This window comes from Sphaeramia orbicularis, chromosome 8 (assembly GCF_902148855.1).
Source record: "Sphaeramia orbicularis chromosome 8, fSphaOr1.1, whole genome shotgun sequence".
Lineage (NCBI taxonomy): Eukaryota > Metazoa > Chordata > Actinopteri > Kurtiformes > Apogonidae > Sphaeramia > Sphaeramia orbicularis.
In genome coordinates, this window is record NC_043964.1 from 32,793,637 (window position 1) to 32,821,121 (window position 27,485).

At 36.9% G+C, this 27,485-nt stretch overlaps 1 protein-coding gene across 4 annotated transcripts in view; it reads left to right on the forward strand.

Moving 5' to 3' along the window:
* LOC115423645 (interferon-induced protein 44-like) overlaps positions 1-26,572 on the forward strand; it is a 108,149-nt gene extending 81,577 nt beyond the window's left edge. The window contains exons 1-8 of one of the 4 annotated variants that reach the window (XM_030140567.1): positions 7,531-7,611; positions 8,520-8,561; positions 8,657-8,690; positions 9,057-9,114; positions 9,339-9,485; positions 25,357-25,591; positions 25,696-25,796; positions 25,925-26,571. In XM_030140567.1, the coding sequence (XP_029996427.1) occupies positions 8,522-8,561; positions 8,657-8,690; positions 9,057-9,114; positions 9,339-9,485; positions 25,357-25,591; positions 25,696-25,796; positions 25,925-26,086 (777 nt within the window). In that variant the 5' untranslated portion in view covers positions 7,531-7,611; positions 8,520-8,521 and the 3' untranslated portion in view covers positions 26,087-26,571. Of the gene's footprint in view, positions 1-7,530; positions 7,612-8,519; positions 8,562-8,656; positions 8,691-8,900; positions 9,115-9,338; positions 9,486-20,848; positions 20,953-21,846; positions 21,898-21,992; positions 22,027-22,223; positions 22,441-25,063; positions 25,211-25,356; positions 25,592-25,695; positions 25,797-25,924 lie in introns of those variants that run through there. The other 3 variants (XM_030140566.1, XM_030140565.1, XM_030140569.1) reach the window with 3 other exon arrangements.
* Positions 26,573-27,485: the final 913 nt, after the last annotated feature.

The window sequence follows — 27,485 nt, forward strand, 5'->3', positions numbered from 1 at the left end:
CTATGTACATGTATTGTAGTTAAATGTACAGGGTGGGGAAGCAAAATTTACAATATTTTGAGGCAGGGATTGAAAGACAGTGTATGACCAGTTAGTTTATTGAAAGTCATGAGAATTTATTTGCCACAAGAAAATGTACATAATAGAAAATGTTTTTATTCTATGTGTCCTCCTCCTTTCTCAATAACTGCCTTCACACGCTTCCTGAAACTTGCGCAAGTGTTCCTCAAATATTCGGGTGACAACTTCTCCCATTCTTCTTTAATAGTATCTTCCAGGCTTTCTCATAATAGTTTTGCTCATAGTCATTCTCTTCTTTCCATTATAAACAGTCTTTATGGACACTCCAACTATTTTTGAAATCTCCTTTGGTGTGACGAGTGCATTCAGCAAATCACACACTCTTTGACGTTTGCTTTCCTGATTACTCATATGGGCAAAAGTTTCTGAAAAGGTATGGATAATAGTGTTAGGTATGATTATGACATCAATATACGTTTGGTTTCAAAACAATTGACGTAGTGCCTGCTGAGAAAAAACAACTAAATGTTCATCGCTTCCCCACCCTGTAGTGTACGTAGAACAATGCAAATGAATTGTGTTTTTCATTGTTTTACAGTTTAATCCACACTCCACATTATCCACAGATGATCCATACTACAACACAAACCCCAGTCTGAGTGACAAAGCACATGTTCTGGTTTGTGTCATCTCTGCCAATACAGTACATTTAATGGATGATGCTATGAAGAAGGTGAGGAATGTGAGGCTGGAAGCTAGTGATATAGGTGAGTATGAAAATAAATGTGGGGGTTGGTTCATAGGTAAAGTTGAAATGATGACCTGATTAATATTAACTTTATTATCTTTGGTGTCTGCTCTTTATCCTCAGGGATTCCTCAAATGGCTATTCTCACCAAAATTGATGAAGTCTGTCCTGAGGTCGATGCAGACTTAAGAAACGTCTACAAAAGCCAGTTTGTGAAAAAAACAGGTAAGTCTGAATGTGTTTGTTTCATGTTTACAGAGTTATAATCTTACATTGAAATAACACAAATATCCTCTTTAAGTGGAAGTTTGCAATAACTTCTTTAATGTTATCTTGTTAATTTGACAACATAGATGGAGGTTCTGAGTGAATCACTGGGTATTCCACTGAACTGCATCTTTCCTGTGAAGAACTACCACTCAGAAATCACTCCAAATGATGACCTTGAAATGCTGATACTGATGGCACTGAGACAGATGATCAACTTTGGAAAAGATTTTGTGAACGACTGTAAATGCACATGAAACAAACTTTACTTCAGCTCATCATGAAAAAGAATCCTGTCAAAAATTCATATTGGAGTCACATGCAGTGGGAAACAGATCTATGGCTTCATTTACAGTTATGTCTTATACTATATCATACTGGATAAAGCAAGCAGCGAACTGGATTATAGGCAGATCCTTCAGTTGTTACAAACCGACATTATTACAGTGGAACCTCACAGTTCACTAGATTGTGAGCTTAGCTTTGAGCCACAGGTCTGTCACCAAAACTGGTTTTTATCATTTAAAAAATATTGCCAGAGTACGACCATTTCTCTCTCGAGCCAGTGCAGAGACTTTGATACATGCTTTTGTCTCAAGTCGAATTGATTACTGTAATGCTCTCCTTTCTGGTCTTCCCAAGAAGACCATTGCACCGCTGCAGCTGCTCCAGAACTCTGCAGCCCGACTGCTGACGAGGACCAGAAAGAGAGAGCATATAACACCAGTGCTCAGGTCTCTGCACTGGCTCCCTGTGAGCTTCAGGATCAGTTTTAAAGTGCTTTTATTGGTTTTTAAAACTCTTAATGGTCTTAGCCCTATTTATTTATCTGATTTGCTTTTAACATATGAGCCCTCTCGGACCCTCAGGTCCTCAGGTAGTAATCTCTTAACTGTTCCTAGAGTCCACACTAAGACTCATGGTGAGGCCTCATTCAGCTTTTATGGCCCCAAACTATGGAACAGCCTACCTGAGGACCTGAGGTCCGCTGCGAGTGTTCATATTTTTAAAAGTAAACTTAAAACTTATCTTTTTAGGCTAGCTTTTAATTAAACTCTTACTATAAATTTTACTTTGATTGCTTGTATTTTTATTTGCAACTGCGGGACTGTGGGGGGTTTTGTTGTGAAGCACTTTGTGCTACATGTAACATGTATAAAAAGTGCTATAGAAATAAAGTTTGATTGATTGATTGAGTATGAATTTGATTCATTCCATGACTATGCTTGTTTTGCAATTTACTTATTTTACGAATCAGTTTTAACCTTTGAAACAAATTGAAATATTATTAATCGGTTCCTGCTGCAAAAAAAAAAAAAAAAAAAAATACAGCAAAAAATGCTTTTTAAGGGTCTTTTAAACAGAAAAAGTCCAGTTACAAAGAAAATAAAAATTATAAAAACAAATAAATCGGTTTTATTAACTTATTTACCTTTAAGATGAGATGATCTGTACATGAGGAAGATGGAGGAGGAGGAGGAGGGTTATTCTTTGGAAGGAGACTCTCCTTCCAGTAAATCATCAGGTAGAAGAATTTCTGACATTTTCTCTCACTCTTCACTTAATTTTGTTCTTTCTGGCCTCACTTTCATCACTGTCTGCACTTGCAGGTCGTTTCATTAAAAAACTATCTAGAGAAATGTGTTCTGTTCTGCTTTTTAAAATGTTCTGAAAAGGTGCCAGACCATTGTTGTTAAATAAAGCAGCTGCACGCCCTGAACTTCAGTTGTCTGAATAATTTTTTTTCAACAAAATCAGAAACTTTGCCATTTTGTCAACACTTCTTTTAATTTACTCGTAGAGATAGCCTCTTCCACGACACTGTCCTCATTTGGGAATTTGGTCATTTCCTCCACTGCCTCTGAATGTTGGAGCTCCTGAATGTGAAGGAGCCTGAACCTGTTGGGAGGAGCACCTGGTCGTACTGTGGATAAACAGTTGTATTTCAAGAGAAAAAAATTCACAAAAAAGCATATAATCAGGTACTACGGTGCTCTTGTACTGTGAGGTTCCACTGTATCATAAAAACACTATGTTATTAGTTTAAGTCACATCATTACATACTGCTTCTCAAACAGTTTCTTTTGGACTGTATGTTTTTAAACTTCAGGATCATCTCTTTTAATGCATATTATGATGTTTCAGCAGAATAAAGTCACAGGAAAGAAAACTTAAGTTGTGCTTCTTGAGCCTCAGTACACTGCACAATTTCAAGAAGACAGTTTCATTTACTTTAACTATCAACACCTGGAAAATACAGCACATACTCTATTGCAACAGCACAGACAGTTCAGTCATGGTGTCAAACTAAAACATTCCCTCCACCCAATCAACTCAACTACTCTCCCCCCATAGGCACAACATGAGTCACAAGACTACACAACACATAACAGGAACTAGCTTTTAATGCATATTTTCAACATGCAAAGTAGTACACCATCACACGACTCAGCAACATCGCAAACCACACGAGTCACATGACTCGGCACAAACGGTCCAACAATGCAAACAGTGTGGCTCGCTACAATATTAATGTCAGCTGAAATGGTAAACTGTTATGAACTTGTACTAATAAAATAAAAATAGTGTGTGAAAATGTTGCTTTATTTCATTGATTTGAAAATAGCAAATCAGTTAAATTAATTGCTAAGTACTGTACTGTTTGATTTGATAAGTACTGTTAGAAATATAAGACTTTGAAGGCCACAGATTAATGGATGTCTTTTATGTTTACGTGTATTTGCACTTCAACTTAGAACCATTGGTTTGGTGGAGGGTTCTAGGTGGAACTAGAATGTTATTAAATGATTAGTTACACTACAGAGTTGATTAAGACATTTACAATAAACAGATCTTAAACGATTTGAAGAAGTTCCGCTTCCACTGCAGGTATTTAACAGGTAGTATGCACCAGAGTGACAATACAGACCATGAACCAGCAACACCATCCAGTGGACAAACAGTGTATTAGGTTGTCTACCTGATATCCATGTTTCCATTTTCCATTTCAGTTTCTATTTCTGATTTCTGGTGCAGGACTTTAAAGAAATGACAAATTAAAAAGGTAGGGCATCAGTAAATCAACATACTGTTGTGATGACCCATGTGGTCCTATTGGATCATGTATTTCTGTTTAGTTTGGATTCTGTTGACAGCTCTCTCTCCCTCTCTTCAGTGCCACCCATTACTATGTGATACATTCATCAGCTGCAGGTGTGTGACTGGTGGAACCTGACACTGATTGGCTGGAGTGAGGATAAAAACTGACTGATGCTGATTCTCTGCCCCTTCTGCTCATCCCATGTCCAATGATAGAGGCCTGGTGATTGTTGTGTTTGTTTGCTGAGAAATGAGTGAATTTTGTAAATATTGTAATTGGATTAGGTAGTGTAAAAGGTAGTAGAAAGTAAGAAGGAGAAGTCCTTTTAGTTTAGTCATACTTTTTGTCCTGTTTTTGGTTAGGAGTTAGGTCACACCAATTGTTTTTGTTTCTTATTTTGTTTTGAGGATTAGATAAGGATAGGGTTGTGACATCATTTTGTTTTTAGTCCAACAGCCTGAAGGGTCTGATGGACTGTTGGTATCAGCTGGCATCCATCTGTTGTACATCCGTCCATCCCTAAACAGTTTTTCAATCCTCTTCTCTGAAACTGTCAGTCAGAATGACTTGATTTTTGTTGTGGAACATCTTTGGGGTAAAGTCTACCAAGTTTGCTCAAAGAACTGGCAAATATTGATTTTTTTTTTTATTTTTTATGAATATTTAAAATTTTAAAAATCCCCATTGGTTTATAATGAGACACATTTCAAAGTGCTATAATTTGAAACCAGTTGAAGATATTTGCCATTTCTCAATATGTGTTCTTGTCTGTTCTTTTGTTCTCGTGAAACATCATCAGTCATGGCCCAAATACTGTTCCAGTTGAAAGTTCACATAAACCAAGAACGCATGGAATACCCAGATGTTGTTCTTGTCAACTAGCTTAAACCAAGGATGCACTGGTGGGTGACTCGTGTAGACTTGGCTGGGAAATAATTCCCAAGATGCATTTCATGTCAGCTCGGCCGTGAACCGGGCAGACATGAGCCCACTGGTTTGGGTGGCTATGCCCGACTGAACTGATGAAATGTATTAGTTTTGAAAAATATACAAAATGTATAAATGACATGTAAATACTAGTACAAATGTACTGAAATCAAACTGAGTGACACTGTGGTGATTTGAGGGAAATGACAGAAATACAGCAGACACGGGGAGGACAGTTTACAAGTACACAGCCGTTCCAATTACAGATAGACTTACATTCTCATGAAGTCTGTTCTCTGGGACCGTTCTTACCAAGACTGTACTCACCAAGTTCACAAAACTGTACTCTGTGTTGTTGATATTGAGAAACGGTAATTGATATAATTACTATTGGCAATAAGAAGTCCCATACAGGCTTTCATTTGGTGCCATGACCCTTGACCTTGACTGACCTTAAAAAGTCAAATGAATGCCAATTAATGTCTTTAAATATGCTGTTGGACTACAGGACGCTTGGTCCTATTTTTTTTATTTTGGGCATTATTTCTTTCTTCTGAGTGCTGAATAAATTACTACCCTTTTGTTACTGGTAACTTTTGTCTGGGCCTCACATTCTTGGGGTTGGGACGAGTGGGTACTTTTAAATATGTTATGTTCAGGTTTCCCCTAGGCCAGGGACATAACACTGAACATAAACTACAGTTGTACTGATGTACAGGAATTACAGATCTAACATCATAAGGACTACAAAAAAGTAATAACTTACCATTTTGAAACTTCCTGCTCTAGTCTGGACTGGAAAGGTTTCATTGCTCTTTTTTAGTCAGATTCAAAATAAAATTGCAGGATTGACATCATGTTTCTACCGTAAAAGTAAGTGTACCTGAACATAGTCCACCAGTCCAGCCATCAGTGAGTAAAACCAACCTCATACACAGTTTTCCTCCTGTTATGCTTTTACTTGAAAACCCTTGACAATAAGATATTGAGAACTGTGATGACTATTGTACTGATGTTCTTTCAGTAGGGGCAAAGATAAGTATCTGCCATATGTGAAGGATTTTCAGCCTCATGTATATGAGGTCCAACCATGCAGTGGTGGGCTGTCAGGGCCAGGAAGGCCTTCTCTGTTGGCCTTAAAAAATCAGATATTTACTCAATAAAATGACAAAAAACATTAACATGTTAATGAAATACATTATACTCACTGAAACTACCACTTATTCTTTAGTCTGTCTGTGACTAAATCCATTTCTTCTCCTCTGTTGGCCATTGTGGGTTGGGAAAACACCTATTAAATCAAAACCAATATATTTTACCTTATTTAAGTTGTTACAGATGTGTTTTTCTAACAGAGTTTTCTCTACTGGCAATATACAATATAAGCCTCTTTTCCACCAATATTCCCAGGAACTTTTATTCCCAGGAATTTATTTACCTGGGGAAAAGAATTCAACATGGTGCAGACATTTTTGAGCATATTTGACGCATATACGTATTCAGATGGACAGATTATTGCAATGCACATGTAGGAGTGAGTGGATTACGTTCTAAACAGTGTTGTCTGTCCACTTCTAGTAGCTTCTCTTCCTTTCCTCTATTTTCCAAATTATCAAAACACAAACGAAGTGAAACTTGTAGAAGTTAAATAAACAAGTTTGCAGCTGCACTCTGGTCTAAACCTACATACTCCACAAGAACAGAAAAAAAATCTTGTTGCTTCCTGGGCTGCAAGAATAAATCAAACAAAATCTGGAGTTGGTAGACATTTGTGGAGGAAGCATGTCTAGGATGATTCGTACAAACCCATCGTTTGTAAGTCTCTTTGTGACCTAGGCATTAGTGCTCTTTCCTTGAAAATGACAACATTTGGTCTCAGAAAATGAAAAAAACGGGCATTTTTGGCCCATTTTTTCCATTTCTGTCAGGTAGTAACTTTCGTTTTTGTTATTAGAAAGAGGAAACGAAAATCAATCCATTTTTAAAATTTGATTTATCTGTTTTGAGATTGAAAAAATAATGCCCTGAAATTCAATTTTAATCAACTAGTGGCATTGTACTTGTGGTGACATTGTACGACACCACCATCCTGTGGTGCAACAGCAGCATTGCACCTATACGCCCTCCCGTGTTACAACATTGGGGCACGCGTCAGACACGCGTTGGACAAAGACGCGGCGGACACAGAATGTCCATTATTGTAGGATTAGCCTCTAGTTTGTCTTTTGTTTCTGAAAAGAAAATCCAATTACCAAAAGATTCATTGACCTGCCTGTCATGTCTGCTTGTTATTTTTCACTCCCTCCCTTTATCACATTCCTAAGGCTGGAATGAACTGTGATGCCTAGAACCTTCCTGCTCTGTTTTTAGATACAGCACATCCAACCCACAACCTACCTGCTGTGTTTATGACCACAACACAAAAACTGGTATGACAGGTCTCGATAGTCCACATCACATGCACCATCAGAAAGTGAAAGTTAACAAGTAAAACATACATCAAAGTCGACAACAGAGGAAACAACGATACTGACTGCACAAACTGAAGGTAGAGTTATTTGTTTTTATTGTAACTGTTTGACTTTATTCATAAGAAACTGAGGCTGAGTTCACACAACAGTAAAACAAATGAACAAACTTACGTTCACTTACTTGTAGTTCACAACTTTGATAAAATCTGACAAAAGCTGAGTAGTTTGGGACTGTTTCATTTAGTATACTACAACTACATGGTGGTAAAATATTGAAATATTTGATATTTTATAGCTGTTCACATCAAACAGTTTTTTTTGCCCATAACTCGAAGATTCACTACAGCTCTTTTTTCACAGAAGAAAATCATACCAGTGAAAATGAGAAAAAAAAAGTCTAATATTTTCTGTAGCTTGAGTCACAGGAAATTATGCTTATTAACAGCTGCAAAAAACAACCATTGTACAGTAACTGTGCTCTTAGTTAAATAAACCTGTTGAACTCACATCCAGGATTAAAAATGTAACATTAAAATTATCACTTGTGGCAACATTGTGCTGTAGTTCATAGTTATAATAACGACCTTCACACACTTTTAGGAAAGTATGAAAGTTCCAAACATATATGTTTGTTTTCAGCAGTGATGAATGTTATAGATGACAGATGTCGTCAGTGTGAAATGTAACCATAACTACCACATGTAACCAGTGTAGGTCTGTTTATCTGTTTAATGTGATTTAGCTGAAACTGAATGAATGTTATTTGAGACAATTTATCATTTGTGGTAAAAAAAAAAAAAATGGAGTTGAGTGATCTGACAATTAAATGAGATAGAGATAGATAATAGAAGGAATATTATGTTCTTTGTAAACACTAATATGTTTATTGTAATGTTTATGTAATGTTTAGTATAGACTATATACAAAACACTCATATCTATGTTGAATGTGTTTGTGTTTATGTTCAATATGTACTCAATTACAGCTATGGGAGGATTCTTCTCTAAACCTGAAGTGGAGCCACCTTGTAAGATATTAAAAACACTAAAGAACATATCTTCAACTCTGACATGATTATACATGTTTGTTATATTTGATAAATAACATGCTTTATCTCACTAGTGCTTGATAAAGAATGGCGACCTGTACCATGGAAGTGAGTGTCTTTTAATTCATCTTTAATATGTGCTTTTTGCTCTAACATGATACATATATTCTGCTGGTTTAATTTCCTGTTACTGTGTTTCTGTAGTTTCCTGTTATTTGGTTTGACCAGAGCAACACCTAACTTCATAGCAAGTGAAACATATCAGCTCTACAGACAAAAAAATAATACTAAACATCCTTAAATTTTACTTTTTAATAGTGCTAAAGCTGAATATCTACAGTCTGTGAGGTGTTTTGAGCCTTTTCAGCCTCATAATGATGAGAGGAATGAAGATCAGCATATTAGAATTCTGCTTCATGGACCAGTTGGTCACGGCAAGTCCAGTTTTATCAATACTGTGAACTCCGTCTTAAGAGACAGAATGACTGGACGAGCTTTGGCGGTTGCATCTGGAACATCCTTCACCAAAAAGGTGTGAATTAAAACTGAGGAGGAAATGACAAAGTTCATGTATTGTATTTTATGCATAATGAAAGATAATATTCTTTTATTTAGTGTGTTTCATCTGCAGTGATAATTACAGCACAGATAATTTACTATCAGCTGTATTTGTTTATAATCTAGTGAATAATAAAGGACATTGGTGTGATCATGGTGACACCTCTGTTATTATAAGTTAAATCTTCTGTTTTACAGTACACAACATACAAAATTACAAAAGGAGCACGTGGGACCTTTTACCCATTTGTCTTCAATGACACTATGGGCCTGGAGAAGGACCATGGAGTTCGTGAGGAGGACATCAAACTAGCCATGATGGGACATGTCAAAGATGGTTACAGGGTAAAGTAACTGAATTAAACTTTTAAGCAACTAACTGTGATGTGCAGAAATATGGTACATTTGATCTAAACTATGTACATGTATTGTAGTTACATGTAGTGTATGGAGAAAAAATACAGATGAATAGTATTTTTGTTTTTTTACAGTTCAATCCACACTCCACATTATCCACAGATGATCCATACTACAACACAAACCCCAGTCTGAGTGACAAAGCACATGTTCTGGTTTGTGTCGTCTCTGCCAATAAAGTACATTTACTGGATGATGGTGTTAAGAAGAAGATGACCAATGTGATGCGAGAAGCTGGTGATATGGGTGAGTATGAAAAATTAATTTGGGGGTTGGTTCATAAGTAAAGTTAAAATAATGACCTGATTAATATTAACTTTATTATCTTTGGTGTCTGCTCTTTATCCTCAGGGATTCCTCAAATGGTTATTCTCACCAAAATTGATGAAGCCTGTCCTGAGGTCGATGCAGACTTAAGAAATGTCTACAAAAGCAAGTTTGTGAAAGAACAGGTAGGTCTGAAGGTATTTGTTTCTTGTTTACAGAGTTAAAATCTTACATTGAAATAACACAAATATCCTGTTTGAGTGTTAGTTTGCAGTAACTTCTTTAATGTTATCTTGTTAATTTGACAACATAGATGGAGCTTCTGAGTGAATCACTGGGTATTCCACTGAACTGCATCTTTCCTGTGAAGAACTACCACTCAGAAATCACTCCAAATGATGACCTTGAAATGCTGATACTGATGGCACTGAGACAGATGATCAACTATGGAGAAGATTTTGTGGACAACTTATAAATGCACATGAGACAAACATTGCTTCAGCGCATCATGAAAAGAAATCATGTCAAAAATTGATATTGTAGTCACACGCAGTGGGAAAAATAGATATATGTCTTTTATTATACCTGATAAATCAAGCAGAAGTGCACTGGTTTTGCGCAAATCTTTAACTAAACTTGCAAATGTAAATACTGAGACAAATTTTGCTTCAGCTCAACATGAAAAAGAATTGCAAAAAATACATAATGTAGTCATATGTTATGGGAAACACATGTAGGGCTTAGTTTACAGTTACTGTATTATACCTGATAAAGCAAGTAGAAGTGCACTGGTTTAGTGGAGATCCTGAATTTAGTTAAAAACTAATATTAAAAAGACTCAGTCTGTAATTCATAATATCACATACTGCTTTCCAAACTGTTTCTTTTTAACATTACTTAAATATACTTTAGGATCACCTCTTCTAAAACATTAATGTCAGCTGAAATGATAAACTGCTATGAACTTGTATATATAAAATAAAAATACATTGTGACCAAATGTCTGAAAATGTTACATTATTTAATTGGTTTGTTGTGTTTTTTTCTCTTGTCAGGCCTAAGATTTTTCTTTCTTTGTGTCTTTCATTAGTGTGGTCGGTGCAGATAACAGTACAGTGTTAATGTGATGCTGATGTCATCACATGTTGTGGTCAATGACTCACCTGTTGTGATGATGCCTTTAAGTCCTCACAGAAATGTAGGTCTACAAGGGGCTCAGTTTAGGGGATTTCTATTAGGTTTAAAATGAATAAGAACTTCAACTGTGATCCCTGCAGGTCTCCATCCCTCTTCTAGATACCATCCACCCACATTTATCTAGTCCAAATGACAAACTGATGTTGCTATAGATCCCAGTGACGTTAATCATGGAGTCAGTGTCACACTCATTCTTGGCATTCAGTTTGATGTCATCCATGTAGATTAGGAGGCTGATGGTTGTTCTATTTCAGAACTGGGTCCCAAAGCCACTCTTGGTGATGATCTGGCTGAGGGGGTTGAGGCCTATGCAGAACAGCATGGGGGCCAGAGCATCTGTTTGGTTTATGCTTCATTGGATGGTCACCTGCTCAGCTGTCTGTGAGTTGTCCTCCAGTCTTCTGCAGTCTCATCAAGTTATGGATTAAGGCTCTTAGTGTCCTGTCCATGTTATACAGCTTTAGTCACTCCAGTATGTTTGTTACAAAAAGGAAGAGAAAAAGACGTCTGCAGTAAATGAGAGTAGAGCAGAGACAAAACCATGGAACTGGAATCACCATGTTTTTATACGGTACCACATCCTGCACAGTGTTGTTGTTATCTGGGGGCTACACACAAACAGATGACTCACCTCTTCTATTAAAATACAGCTGTTTTGCACTTTGCACCCTCTGCTGATCTATGTAAGTCAGTGCAATCTATGTTTTACTCCTGATGCAGAAACAATAAGAAACAAACTAATTCATGTAATGTGCTGTACTTTTCCTATTCCCAGAGACTAATATGGTGGAAACACCTGCACTGAAGGACATCCCATTGTGTCAGTGTCGCAGAACCCAGACAGAGCACACATCATGTTTGATCAGAGTCATAAATATGTGGATATAAGACTCATAGTGAAAGGGTGGAGACATCTCAGTGCTTATCTGCAACTCTTTAAACTGCATCACCACTGCAGCTTTATTAAAAGCTGTTTATTTTATGTATTACATAGTATTACAGATAATTTGAATGAAACATTGGGAAATATAATGCAGTGCAGTGTTTTTCAACCTTGGGGTCAGGACCCCACGTGGGGTCACCTGGAATTCAAATGGGGTCGCCTGAAATTTCTAGTAATTGATAAAACAAAACAAAACAGAACAAAAATCTTACTGATAAAAAATATATGGTGAGCTAAGAGAGACAATCACAATCCATAAAAGACACGATAAACTCTGAAGCTGAAACTGAAGCACTGTGGTACTGTTTATCTTTCACATTTTCACTGTGGTCGGTTTCAGATGCTGCAGCTCTTTCATAATTCATAGTCTGAGTTCTTGTTTGTTCAGTATTAATTGTCAGCCTTGTAAATCCAAGATGGACTGACTGTACATATCCTGACCAAGGAAAATAAAATTCTCCCTTTGTGCAGTAATCTACACCTGGCTTTTCTGCCTCCGTCCATAATAATATATATTATATAGACTAAATGTTGTCTAAAATTAACATTTATTTGCAACATAGTATAGCAAACTATTACATGATCAAAAACAAATTAATTTTAGCAAAAAAATGTCTCTGTTTTGAATGTCTGGGGTCACCAGAAATTTGTGATGTTAAAATGGGGTCATGTGCCAAAAAAAGGTTGGGAACCACTGAACTACATACTTCTCAAAAAAACTAGATTCAATGGACAAAATTCTGTGGCTAGTAGTAAAAGTGAACTCCTGAGGCAGACAAAGGGTGATCTAGTAAACGAAACAAACATACACCTACATGACACAAACAACCATGATTACTTGTGAGTATGCTAACATCTGTGCTAGACAACAAGCATCCAGGCATCATTCATTAAATAAGTTCATTAATGAGTTTATAAACAACTAAACACCGTTACAACCAATGTCAATTATCCAGAGAACAAATCCACTGAAATATGTAGAATACAGATAATTTATCTCATCAATACTTTCAAGTGCATCAGCAACAATACCAAGTCATTTAGACACTTCTTTTTCGTTCAGCTCTCACCATTTTGCAAAAGCTGGACCAAGGCAGACTCTTGTCTTGTTCCTCATTGGGTCATGCACTCTTATTTTATTCTTTGCTTCCTCTGACAACAGCCACCTCTTCCTTTTCTCTGCCGGCTCTGCTGTGGTAAAAGCCTGTGAAATGAAGGTGTGACTGGCTTGTGTAGTTACCCAGCTGTACCTGGCTGGGGGGCGTGTTTGTGTCGCAGTGTCATAAACTGTGACGTTTCTCACGGGAGACGAGCTCTAGGCCACCGGTATGGTGACAGAGAAGTTGTAAGAGGCATATTCAGCCCTAAAGACCCTCGTGGGAAGGGGGAGGCCTTCCATTCTCCCCGTAACAAAACATTTAACAATCATAATTACAATGAAGCTGTTTAATTAAGGTAAAAATCTTGAACAGTTCTGCTTTAAGCAAGTAACTGTGTTTATGTTTACGTTTATGTTTATGTTTACGCATTTGGCAGACGCTTTTTTCCAAAGCGACTTACAGGGGAAAACCAATTAAATCACTCAATCAATCAAATTTTATTTATATAGCGCCAGATCACAAGAAAGTTATCTCTTGACATTTTATATATAGAGTTGGTCAAAACCAGACTCTAAGTCAATTTACAGAAACCCAACAGAATCTGTGGTGTGTAGAAAAATGATACATCTTATCTCAAGTATGTGCATCTATTGTAGTTACATGCAGTGTATGTAGAACAATGCAAATGAATAGTATTTTTGTTTTTTTACAGTTTAATCCACACTCCACATTATCCAGAGATGATCCATACTACAACACAAACCCCAGTCTGAGTGACAAAGCACATGTTCTGGTTTGTGTCGTCTCTGCCAATGAAGTACATTTACTGAATCATGATGCTATGAAGAAGATGAGGAATTTGAGGTTGGAAGCTAGTGATATGGGTGAGTACAAAAAATTAATTTGGGGGTTGGTTCATAAGTAAAGTTGAAATGATGACCTGATTAATATTAACTTTATTATGTTTGGTGTCTGCTCTTTATCCTCAGGGATTCCTCAAATGGCTATTCTCACCAAAATTGATGAAGCCTGTCCTGAGGTCAATGCGGACATAAGAAACGTCTACAAAAGCCAGTTTGTGAAAAAAACAGGTAGGTCTAAATGTGTTTGTTTCATGTTTACAGAGTTATAATCTTACACTGAAATAACACAAATATCCTCTTTAAGTGGAAGTTTGCAGTAACTTCTTTAATGTTATCTTGTTAATTTGTCAACATAGATGGAGCTTCTGAGTAAATCACTGGGTATTCCACTGAACTGCATCTTTCCTGTGAAGAACTACCACTCTGAAATCACTCCAAATGATGACCTTGAAAGGCTGATTCTGATGGCACTGAGGCAGATCATCAACTTTGGAAAAGATTTTGTATAACTGCTGGTTGTTAAATATGTACACGCTTCGTACTGATGTCCACAGCAAGTTTATTCTTCATAGAAGACAGGTGGTACACCGTGAAACACCGTGAAAACTAAATCCAAACAGAAAACCAAACAATGTTTTACCCAAATATTCATACAAAACACTGTAAACATAAATTAAAAGTCACTGTCACCGTGTTCGCCTGGTCAACCAACAGAAAATGGGACGGGGTATAGTTCTCTCTGTTTGGACCCGCCAGATCTGTCCTTTCCTCCCGCGTTGTCCTTCGCTTCCGTGTTGAGGTCACATGACTGTATGTGACCTTTGACCAGGACGAACTTACTTATTAAAAATACTTATTTAACTTACAAAACAACTTAAATTACAACAAATCACATATTTCAATAATGAAGTACAAAATAAAATTAACCCAAAAAATCTAAAATATAATAATCAGATTAATAAACAACTGTGTTGCCATAGAAACTTCACAACCTGAAACTCTATCCGTTACAATGACCTGATTAATATTAACTTTATTATCTTTGGTGTCTGCTCTTTATCCTCAGGGATTCCTCAAATGGCTATTCTCACCAACACTGATGAAGTCTGTCCTGAGGTCGATGCAGACTTAAGAAACGTCTACAAAAGCCAGTTTTTGAAAAAAACAGGAAGGTCTGAATGTGTTTGTTTCATGTTTACAGAGTTATAATCTTACACTGAAATAACACAAATATCCTCTTTAAGTGGAAGTTTGCAGTAACTTCTTTAATGTTATTTTGTTAATTTGTCAACATAGATGGAAGTTCTGAGTGAAGCACTGGGTATTCCACTGAACTGCATCTTTCCTGTGAAGAACTACCACTCAGAAATCACTCCAAATGATGACCTTGAAATGCTGATACTGGTGGCACTGAAACAGATGATCAACTTTGTTAAAGATTTTGTAAATGACTGTAAATGCACATGAGACAAACTTTACTTCAGCTCATCATAAAAAAGAATCATGTCAAAAATTCATATTGTAGTCACATGCAGTGGGAAACAGATCTATGGCTTCATTTACAGTTATGTCTTATACTATATCATACTGGATAAAGCAGGAAGTGAACTGGATTATATGCAGATCCTTCACTTGTTATAAACTAACATTATCACAGTGGAACCTCACAGTATGAATTTAATTCATTCCCTGACCATGCTTGTTCTGTGATTTACTTTTTTTACAAATCAATTTTCCCCACTGAAATGAATTTAAATATAATTAATCTGTTCCTGCTGCCAAAAAAAGAGCAAAAAATACTTTTTTAATGGTCTTTCAAACAGAAAAAGTCCAGTTACAAAGAAAATAATTATTAAAAAAAAGACTGGTTTTATTGACTTATTTACCTTTAAGATGAGATGATCTGTGCACGAGGAAAATGGAGGAGGAGGAGGAGGGTTATTCTCTGGAGGGAGAATCTCCTTCCAGTAAATCATCAGGTAGAAGAATTTCTGACATTTTCTCTCACTTTTCACTTAATTTGTTCTTTCTGGCCTCACTTTCATCACTGCACTTGCAGGTCATTTCATTAAAAAACTATCCAGAGAAATGTGTTTGTTCTGCTTTTTAAAATGCTCTGAAAAGGTGCCAGACCATTGTCATTAAATAAAGCAGCTGCACGCCCTGAACTTCAGTTGTCTAAATAATTTTTTTTCAACAAAATCAGAAACTTTGCCATTTTGTCAACACTTCTTTTAATTTACTCGTAGAGATAGCCTCATCCACGACACTGTCCTCATTTGGGAATTTGGTCATTTCCTCCACTGCCTCTGAATGTTGGAGCTCCTGAATGTGAAGGAGCCTGAACCTGCTGGGAGGAGCACCTGCTCGAACTGTGGATAAACACTTGCATTTCAAGAGAAAAATTCACAAAAAAGCATATAATCAGGTACTACGGTGCTCTTGTACTGTGAGGTTCCACTGTATCATAAAAACACTATGTTATTAGTTTAAGTCACATCATTACATACTGCTTCTCAAACAGTTTCTTTTGGACTGTATGTTTTTAAACTTCAGGATCATCTCTTTTAATGCATATTATGATGTTTCAGCAGAATAAAGTCACAGGAAAGAAAACTTAAGTTGTGCTTCTTGAGCCTCAGTACACTGCACAATTTCAAGAAGACAGTTTCATTTACTTTAACTATCAACACGTGGAAAATACAGCACATACTCTATTGCAACAGCACAGACAGTTCAGTCATGGTGTCAAACTAAAACATTCCCTCCACCCAATCAACTCAACTACTCTCCCCCCATAGGCACAACATGAGTCACAAGACTACACAACACATAACAGGAACTAGCTTTTAATGCATATTTTCAACATGCAAAGTAGTACACCATCACACGACTCAGCAACATCGCAAACCACACGAGTCACATGACTCGGCACAAACGGTCCAACAATGCAAACAGTGTGGCTCGCTACAATATTAATGTCAGCTGAAATGGTAAACTGTTATGAACTTGTACTAATAAAATAAAAATAGTGTGTGAAAATGTTGCTTTATTTCATTGATTTGAAAATAGCAAATCAGTTAAATTAATTGCTAAGAACTGTACTGTTTGATTTGATAAGTACTGTTAGAAATATAAGACTTTGAAGGCCACAGATTAATGGATGTCTTTTATGTTTACGTGTATTTGCACTTCAACTTAGAACCATTGGTTTGGTGAAGGGTTCTAGGTGGAACTAGAATGTTATTAAATGATTAATTCCACTACAGAGTTGATTAAGACATTTACAATAAACAGATCTTAAACGATTTGAAGAAGTTCCGCTTCCACTGCAGGTATTTAACAGGTAGTATGCACCAGAGTGACAATACAGACCATGAACCAGCAACACCATCCAGTGGACAAACAGTGTATTAGGTTTTCTACCTGATATCCATGTTTCCATTTTCCATTTCAGTTTCTATTTCTGATTTCTGGTGCAGGACTTTAAAGAAATGACAAATTAAAAAGGTAGGGCATCAGTAAATCAACATACTGTTGTGATGACCCATGTGGTCCTATTGGATCATGTATTTCTGCTTAGTTTGGATTCTGTTGACAGCTCTCTCTCCCTCTCTTCAGTGCCACCCATTACTATGTGATACATTCATCAGCTGCAGGTGTGTGACTGGTGGAACCTGACACTGATTGGCTGGAGTGAGGATAAAAACTGACTGATGCTGATTCTCTGCCCCTTCTGCTCATCCCATGTCCAATGACAGAGGCCTGGTGATTGTTGTGTTTGTTTGCTGAGAAATGAGTGAATTTTGTAAATATTGTAATTGGATTAGGTAGTGTAAAAGGTAGTAGAAAGTAAGAAGGAGAAGTCCTTTTAGTTTAGTCATACTTTTTGTCCTGTTTTTGGTTAGGAGTTAGGTCACACCAATTGTTTTTGTTTCTTATTTTGTTTTGAGGATTAGATAAAGATAGGGTTGTGACATCATTTTGTTTTTAGTCCAACAGCCTGAAGGGTCTGATGGACTGTTGGTATCAGCTGGCATCCATCTGTTGTACATCCGTCCATCCCTAAACAGTTTTTCAATCCTCTTCTCTGAAACTGTCAGTCAGAATGACTTGATTTTTGTTGTGGAACATCTTTGGGGTAAAGTCTACCAAGTTTGCTCAAAGAACTGGCAAATATTGATTTTTTTTATTTTTTATTTTTTATGAATATTTAAAATTTTAAAAATCCCCATTGGTTTATAATGAGACACATTTCAAAGTGCTATAATTTGAAACCAGTTGAAGATATTTGCCATTTCTCAATATGTGTTCTTGTCTGTTCTTTTGTTCTCGTGAAACATCATCAGTCATGGCCCAAATACTGTTCCAGTTGAAAGTTCACATAAACCAAGAACGCATGGAATACCCAGATGTTGTTCTTGTCAACTAGCTTAAACCAAGGATGCACTGGTGGGTGACTCGTGTAGACTTGGCTGGGAAATAATTCCCAAGATGCATTTCATGTCAGCTCGGCCGTGAACCGGGCAGACATGAGCCCACTGGTTTGGGTGGCTATGCCCGACTGAACTGATGAAATGTATTAGTTTTGAAAAATATACAAAATGTATAAATGACATGTAAATACTAGTACAAATGTACTGAAATCAAACTGAGTGACACTGTGGTGATTTGAGGGAAATGACAGAAATACAGCAGACACGGGGAGGACAGTTTACAAGTACACAGCCGTTCCAATTACAGATAGACTTACATTCTCATGAAGTCTGTTCTCTGGGACCGTTCTTACCAAGACTGTACTCACCAAGTTCACAAAACTGTACTCTGTGTTGTTGATATTGAGAAACGGTAATTGATATAATTACTATTGGCAATAAGAAGTCCCATACGGGCTTTCATTTGGTGCCATGACCCTTGACCTTGACTGACCTTAAAAAGTCAAATGAATGCCAATTAATGTCTTTAAATATGCTGTTGGACTACAGGACGCTTGGTCCTATTTTTTTTATTTTGGGCATTATTTCTTTCTTCTGAGTGCTGAATAAATTACTACCCTTTTGTTACTGGTAACTTTTGTCTGGGCCTCACATTCTTGGGGATGGGACGAGTGGGTACTTTTAAATATGTTATGTTCAGGTTTCCCCTAGGCCAGGGACATAACACTGAACATAAACTACAGTTGTACTGATGTACAGGAATTACAGATCTAACATCATAAGGACTACAAAAAAGTAATAACTTACCATTTTGAAACTTCCTGCTCTAGTCTGGACTGGAAAGGTTTCATTGCTCTTTTTTAGTCAGATTCAAAATAAAATTGCAGGATTGACATCATGTTTCTACCGTAAAAGTAAGTGTACCTGAACATAGTCCACCAGTCCAGCCATCAGTGAGTAAAACCAACCTCATACACAGTTTTCCTCCTGTTATGCTTTTACTTGAAAACCCTTGACAATAAGATATTGAGAACTGTGATGACTATTGTACTGATGTTCTTTCAGTAGGGGCAAAGATAAGTATCTGCCATATGTGAAGGATTTTCAGCCTCATGTATATGAGGTCCAACCATGCAGTGGTGGGCTGTCAGGGCCAGGAAGGCCTTCTCTGTTGGCCTTAAAAAATCAGATATTTACTCAATAAAATGACAAAAAACATTAACATGTTAATGAAATACATTATACTCACTGAAACTACCACTTATTCTTTAGTCTGTCTGTGACTAAATCCATTTCTTCTCCTCTGTTGGCCATTGTGGGTTGGGAAAACACCTATTAAATCAAAACCAATATATTTTACCTTATTTAAGTTGTTACAGATGTGTTTTTCTAACAGAGTTTTCTCTACTGGCAATATACAATATAAGCCTCTTTTCCACCAATATTCCCAGGAACTTTTATTCCCAGGAATTTATTTACCTGGGGAAAAGAATTCAACATGGTGCAGACATTTTTGAGCATATTTGACGCATATACGTATTCAGATGGACAGATTATTGCAATGCACATGTAGGAGTGAGTGGATTACGTTCTAAACAGTGTTGTCTGTCCACTTCTAGTAGCTTCTCTTCCTTTCCTCTATTTTCCAAATTATCAAAACACAAACGAAGTGAAACTTGTAGAAGTTAAATAAACAAGTTTGCAGCTGCACTCTGGTCTAAACCTACATACTCCACAAGAACAGAAAAAAAATCTTGTTGCTTCCTGGGCTGCAAGAATAAATCAAACGAAACCTGAAGTTGGTAGACATTTGTGGAGGAAGCATGTCTAGGATGATTCGTACAAACCCACCGTTTGTAAGTCTCTTTGTGACCTAGGCATTAGTGCTCTTTCCTTGAAAATGACAACATTTGGTCTCAGAAAATGAAAAAAACGGGCATTTTTGGCCCATTTTTTCCATTTCTGTCAGGTAGTAACTTTCGTTTTTGTTATTAGAAAGAGGAAACGAAAATCAATCCATTTTTAAAATTTGATTTATCTGTTTTGAGATTGAAAAAATAATGCCCTGAAATTCAATTTTAATCAACTAGTGGCATTGTACTTGTGGTGACATTGTACGACACCACCATCCTGTGGTGCAACAGCAGCATTGCACCTATACGCCCTCCCGTGTTACAACATTGGGGCACGCGTCAGACACGCGTTGGACAAAGACGCGGCGGACACAGAATGTCCATTATTGTAGGATTAGCCTCTAGTTTGTCTTTTGTTTCTGAAAAGAAAATCCAATTACCTAAAGATTCATTGACCTGCCTGTCATGTCTGCTTGTTATTTTTCACTCCCTCCCTTTATCACGTTCCTAAGGCTGGAATGAACTGTGATGCCTAGAACCTTCCTGCTCTGTTTTTAGATACAGCACATCCAACCCACAACCTGCCTGCTGTGTTTATGACCACGACACAAAAACTGGTATGACAGGTCTCGATAGTCCACATCACATGCACCATCAGAAAGTGAAAGTTAACAAGTAAAACATACATCAAAGTCGACAACAGAGGAAACAACGATACTGACTGCACAAACTGAAGGTAGAGTTATTTGTTTTTATTGTAACTGTTTGACTTTATTCATAAGAAACTGAGGCTGAGTTCACACAACAGTAAAACAAATGAACAAACTTACGTTCACTTACTTGTAGTTCACAACTTTGATAAAATCTGACAAAAGCTGAGTAGTTTGGGACTGTTTCATTTAGTATACTACAACTACATGGTGGTAAAATATTGAAATATTTGATATTTTATAGCTGTTCACATCAAACAGTTTTTTTTGCCCATAACTCGAAGATTCACTACAGCTCTTTTTTCACAGAAGAAAATCATACCAGTGAAAATGAGAAAAAAAAAGTCTAATATTTTCTGTAGCTTGAGTCACAGGAAATTATGCTTATTAACAGCTGCAAAAAACAACCATTGTACAGTAACTGTGCTCTTAGTTAAATAAACCTGTTGAACTCACATCCAGGATTAAAAATGTAACATTAAAATTATCACTTGTGGCAACATTGTGCTGTAGTTCATAGTTATAATAACGACCTTCACACACTTTTAGGAAAGTATGAAAGTTCCAAACATATATGTTTGTTTTCAGCAGTGATGAATGTTATAGATGACAGATGTCGTCAGTGTGAAATGTAACCATAACTACCACATGTAACCAGTGTAGGTCTGTTTATCTGTTTAATGTGATTTAGCTGAAACTGAATGAATGTTATTTGAGACAATTTATCATTTGTGGTAAAAAGAAAAAAGCTGAGTGATCTGACAATAAAATGAGATGGAGATAGAAAATAGAAACAACATTTTCTTCTTGGTATAAGCAGTGAAATGCTTATTGTAATGTTTAGTAGAGGCTAAATGCAGACATTCATGTCTGTGTTGAAAGTGTTTGTGTTTATGTTAAATATTTATCATACTTTACAGTAATGGGAGGATTCTTCTCTAAACCTGAAGTGGAGCCCCCTTCTCCACCATGTAAGATATTAAAAACACTGCAGAACATATCTTCAACTTTGACATGATTATACATGTTTGTTATATTTAATAAATAAAATGCTTCATTTTACTAGTGCTTCATAAAGAATGGCGAGCTGTAGAATGGAAGTGAGTGTTTTTTAATTCACCTTTAATATGTGTGTTTTGCTCAACTGTGATACAACAATTTAATTTCATGTTATTGTGTCTGTGTAGTTTCCTGTTACTTTGTTTGACTAGAACCACGCCTACTTGTGTAGGAAGTGAAACATATCAGTAAAGAGCGAAAGTAAATCCTTTTTTTTTTTTTTTTTTTTTTTAAATAGTGCCAAAGATAAATATCTACGGTCTGTGAAGTGTTTTGAGCCTTTACAGCCTCATAATGATGAGAGGAATAAAGCTGAGCATATTAGAATTCTGCTTCATGGACCGATTGGTCACGGCAAGTCCACTTTTATCAACTCTGTGGACACCATCGTACGAGGCAGAATAGCTGGACGAGCTTTGGCGGATGCAGTTGGAGGGGAGACCTTCACCACAAAGGTGTGAATTAAAACTGAGGAACGTGGTCAGGGCAGACTGTGTTTTGTTCCTGGGGTGTGGTGTCTGGGAGGTGGGGTTGGTGTACTGGGTGTCTGGTTGGGTTCTGCGCCCCTCATGTGTGGACCCTGTGCCTATGGGCTTGCCTGGTGCTGCTGGTCAGTTGGCCCCTGGCCATATAGGGGAGCGGGGCTTCACCCCTGTGCTGGGGTCCTGGCCCTACATGTGAGGATCTCATTGTGGATCAATGGTTGTGATTTTGGCTCTGAGTGTGGGGCTGCACTGTGAGGTGTGGTTTGGGTCCTTTCAGCTCTGTAGGCTGTCCCTATCCTGCTGCTAGCACTGACAGGTGTGTGTGGTCATGACTTTACACACACACACACACACACACACACACACACACTTGCCAGTTGTTACCTTCAGGCTGTTCTGCCTTTGAGACATTTTGCTTTCAAATGTTCTTCTGTTGCTGTTTTTTTTTTTTTTTTAATTGTTTGGTTCTGGTTTATTATCTCCGCCAAGGAGGTTATGTTTTTGCCAGGGTTTGTTTGTTTGTTTGTTTGTTTGTTTGTCTGTCCGTTAGTGTGCAACATAACTCAAAAAGTTATGGACAGATTTGGATGAAATTTTCAGGGTTTGTTGGAAATGGGATAAGGAAGAAATGATTAAATTTTGGTGGTGATCGGGGGGGGGGGGGGGCCACGGGGGGCGGCACTGATCAGCCTTGGCAGAGGTCTGCGCTCTCCGAGTGCTTCTAGTTTAATATTGGATCATTTTGTTTTTAGCTTACCGGCTGACGGCTGTAAGCTATTGTCGTCATGCGGCATCTGTTGGCGTCGTCGGCGTCTGTCGTCCATTACAAAAATTTCAATCGCCTTCTTCTTCGAAACTACAATTCCAATTGTCTTCAAACTTGGTATACAGCTTCTTTATGATGATGTCAACAATAGTTAGTGAAATTATTTGGATCTGATTCTGGATTTGGTGCCACTTTGAAATATTTCCCCATTATAAGAGATAGGAAGTGGATCGATGCAGTAACTCAGTAAATATAAATGATATCAAGTGTAAATTTCTACAGTCCAGCCCTGATGGGGAGATGACCAAAACATAATGTCCACATGCTGATCAGGATCTTCTTCTGGATCCAGGAACTTACGGAAAATTTAACATGGGCTCTTATGGGGAAAAAGTTTTAATCGTCTTCTTCTCCGAAACTACAGTTCTGATTGACTTCAAACTTGGTATACAGCTTCTTTATGATGATGTCAGCACAAGGTATTGCAATTATTTTGATCAGGATCTGATTCTGGATTTGGGGCCACTTTGAAAAATTTTCCCATTTTAAGAGATAGGAAGTGGATTGATCCAATAAATCCGTAAGTATCAATGATATCAAGTTGGAATTTGAATTTTTTTACAGATCTGATTGGAATATGACCAAAACATGGGCTATTTCTGTAATATAATAAATACACATAACTGGGTGATAATAAATGGCATCTGGATACATTTCCCAAAGCTTTTAATTTGGCCGGTAAGCTACAGGGCCATTGGTCCTATTTTTTAAATTGCTGATGTTCTGTTATTGTTGTTACTGTTCTGTTTTTGCTTGTTGTTTTTTTCTGTTTCTGGGTCTGGGTCACTGTTTTAAGTATATTCCATGTCCTGTTGTCCCAGCTTCAGGGTGGAACTGCCTTCAACCGTCGACTTCCAGGCAACGCAGCCTGGGTTTCCCCTAACCCTAACCCTAAGTGGAGGCTGGGGCCTCCCAGGCTGTGCTGCCCGGAAGTCGAAGGTTGAAGGCAGTTCCACCCTGGAGGATAGTCCCACCGGGTAATCTATATTCAGTAATAAAGTCAAACCAATAGGGGGAATTGTTTAAAGGTTCAAAACCCTCTTGCAGATCAAAACTGTCAAACAACTCTGGCATCCAGTACACTCATACTGTAGGCCAAACTGCTGAACAGGACAGGTTAAAGAAAAACAAAACAAACAAAAAACCAAAAAACACTGAGAAAGAGACGACCTACAGGGGTTGGACAAAATAATGGAAACACCTTCACCTCAGGATGATAATGCCCCAATCCATACAGCTAGAATTGTTAAAGAATGGCTTGAGGAACATTCTAATGAAGTTGAGCATCTCGTATGGCCGGCACAGTCCCCAGACCTCAACATTATTGAGCATTTATGGTCAGTTTTAGAGATTCAAGTAAGACGTCGATTTCCACCGCCATCGTCTCTAAAAGAGTTGGAGGGTATTCTAACTGAATAATGGCTTAAAATTCCTTTGGAAACAATTCACAAGTTGTATGAATCAATACCTCGGAGAATTGAGGCTGCAATTGCCGCAAAAGGCGGACCTACACCATATTAAATTATATTTTGTTGATTTTTTAAGGTGTTTCCATTATTTTGTCCAACCCCTGTAGTTCATGTATTGTATTTCACATATCATGAAAGATAATATTCTTTTATTTACTGTGTTTCATCTACGGTGATAACTACAGCACAGATAATTTACTATCAGTTGTGTTTGTTTATAATCTAGTAAATAATAAAGGACATTGGTGTGATCATGGTGACACCTCTGTTATTATAAGTTAAATCTTCTGTTTTACAGTACAAAACATACAAAATTACAAAAGGAGTACGTGGAACCTTTTACCCATTTGTCTTCAATGACATTATGGGACTTGAGAAGGACAAAGGAGTTCGTGAGGAGGACATCAAACAAGCCATGATGGGACATGTCAAAGATGGTTACGTGGTAAAGTTACTGAATTAAACTGTTAAGCAACTAACTGTGATGTGCAGAAATATGGTACATTTGACCTAAACTATGTACATGTATTGTCGTTACATGTAGTGTATGGAGAAAAAAGCAAATTAATAGTGTTTTTCATTGTTTTACAGTTCAATCCATGCTCCACATTATCCACAGATGATAAAAACTACAACACAAACCCCAGTCTGAGTGACAAAGTACATGTTCTGGTTTGTGTCATCTCTGCCAAAGCTCTATGGTTTAAGGAATTACCGATGGACATGAATAAGATGAACCAGGAAGCTAGCTCTGCCTCTAAAGTACATTCACTGGAAGATATTATGAAGAAGATGAGGAAAGTGAGGCTGGAAGCTAGTGATATGGGTGAGTACAAAAATTAATTTGGGGGTTGGTTCATAGGTAAAGTTGAAATGATGACCTGATTAATATTAACTTTATTATCTTTGGTGTCTGCTCTTTATCCTCAGGGATTCCTCAAATGGCTATTCTCACCAACATTGATGAAGCCTGTCCTGAGGTCGATGCAGACTTAAGAAACGTCTACAGAAGCAAGCATGTGAAAAAACAGGTAGGTCTAAATGTATTTGTTTCATGTTTACAGAGTTATAATCTTACATTGAAATAACACAAATATCCTCTTTAAGTGGAAGTTTACAATAACTTCTTTAATGTTATCTTGTTAATTTGACAAAATAGATGGAGGTGCTGAGTAAATCACTGGGTATTCCACTGAACTGCATCTTTCCTGTGAAGAACTACCACTCAGAAGTCACTCCAAATGATGACCTTGAAATGCTGATACTGATGGCACTGAAACAGATGCTCAACTTTGGAGAAGATTTTGTGAATGACTTGTAAATGCACATGAGACAAATTTTGTTTAATGTCATCATGAAAATAATCATGATTGATTTTGAAGTTTAAGACAGTGGGAAACATAGATTTATGTCTTACATTATACCTGATACAGCAAATAGAAGTGCTTTAGTTCAGCTCATCATGAAAAGAAATCATGTCAAAAATTCATATTTAGTCACATGCTGTGGGAAACAGAGATTTATAGCTTCATTTACAGTTACGGCTTATATTATACCTGATAAATCAAGCAGAAGTACGCTGGTTAAGTGCAGACCTTTAACTTCGATAAAAGCTAACATAATAAAAAAGACTCTGTAACAAGTTTAATTCATAATATCACATATTGCATCGTAAATAGTTTCTTTAGGATGTTACTTTGGGATCGCCTCTTCTAGCGCATATTAATGCCCGCTTGAATGATAAACTGCAATGAACTTGTACTAATTAAGAAATAACATAAAAATACAACATGACCAAATGTGTGAAGACGTTGCATTATTTTATGGTTTACTGTGTTTTTTCTTTCTTGTCAGGCCTCAAACTGTTCACTAATTCTTTGTGTGTCTTTTTTTTATTGAACAATGAACAAGTGAACAATATGACACAATACACAATATTACATCAAAGTAGGATAAAAAAAAAATCACATTTCACAAAATATTTTACATTTTCAATATATACAAATGCAAGTAAAATACTACTACTACTACTACTACTACTACTACTACTACTAATAATAATAATAAAAGGTTGAGGTATAAAAATTGAAATTATTTAAACCAAATAAGATTATATACTTGACAAAGTCTTTTTTTTATTTTACTTGCTTTAGAGTTTATAATGTTCTTCAAATTATCTAAATAGTTGGGGAAAAAAGTGCTTTAAAAACACTAATATTAGGACAATGATGCGTAAATTTAGTGCAATGAATGTGAAATGTGGCCAATATTATTCTTTGTGTGTGTCAGTTTGGTCGGTGCAGATAACCCTACGCTGTTAAAATGATTCTGACGTCATCACGTGATGTGGTCAACAACTCAGCTGTTGGGATGATGCCTTTACTTACCGTCGTAAATGTAGTATTAAATGATCACAGCTTGGTTGCTGCGTTGTATGCTTGAATTTAATTGCACTTTCTAAAATTGTATTTAAATGGAAGGCTAAAGTAAATCCCACAGGGATGGCTTGATTATTTTAGTTGAACCCTACCTAAAAACATAACACCGGATACTTGAAAAACGCTTTACTCAAGACAAAATATGAATATAGGCTTTGTGTTGTTTAGCTAAGATTTTATTTTATCGTGTGATTTACATTTGCAATTTTTTCCCCTTTTTTTAAATAAACGTTTTTTTTTTTTTGCGCTAACGTTGATACTGTGATGAGAAGTGGGGAAACG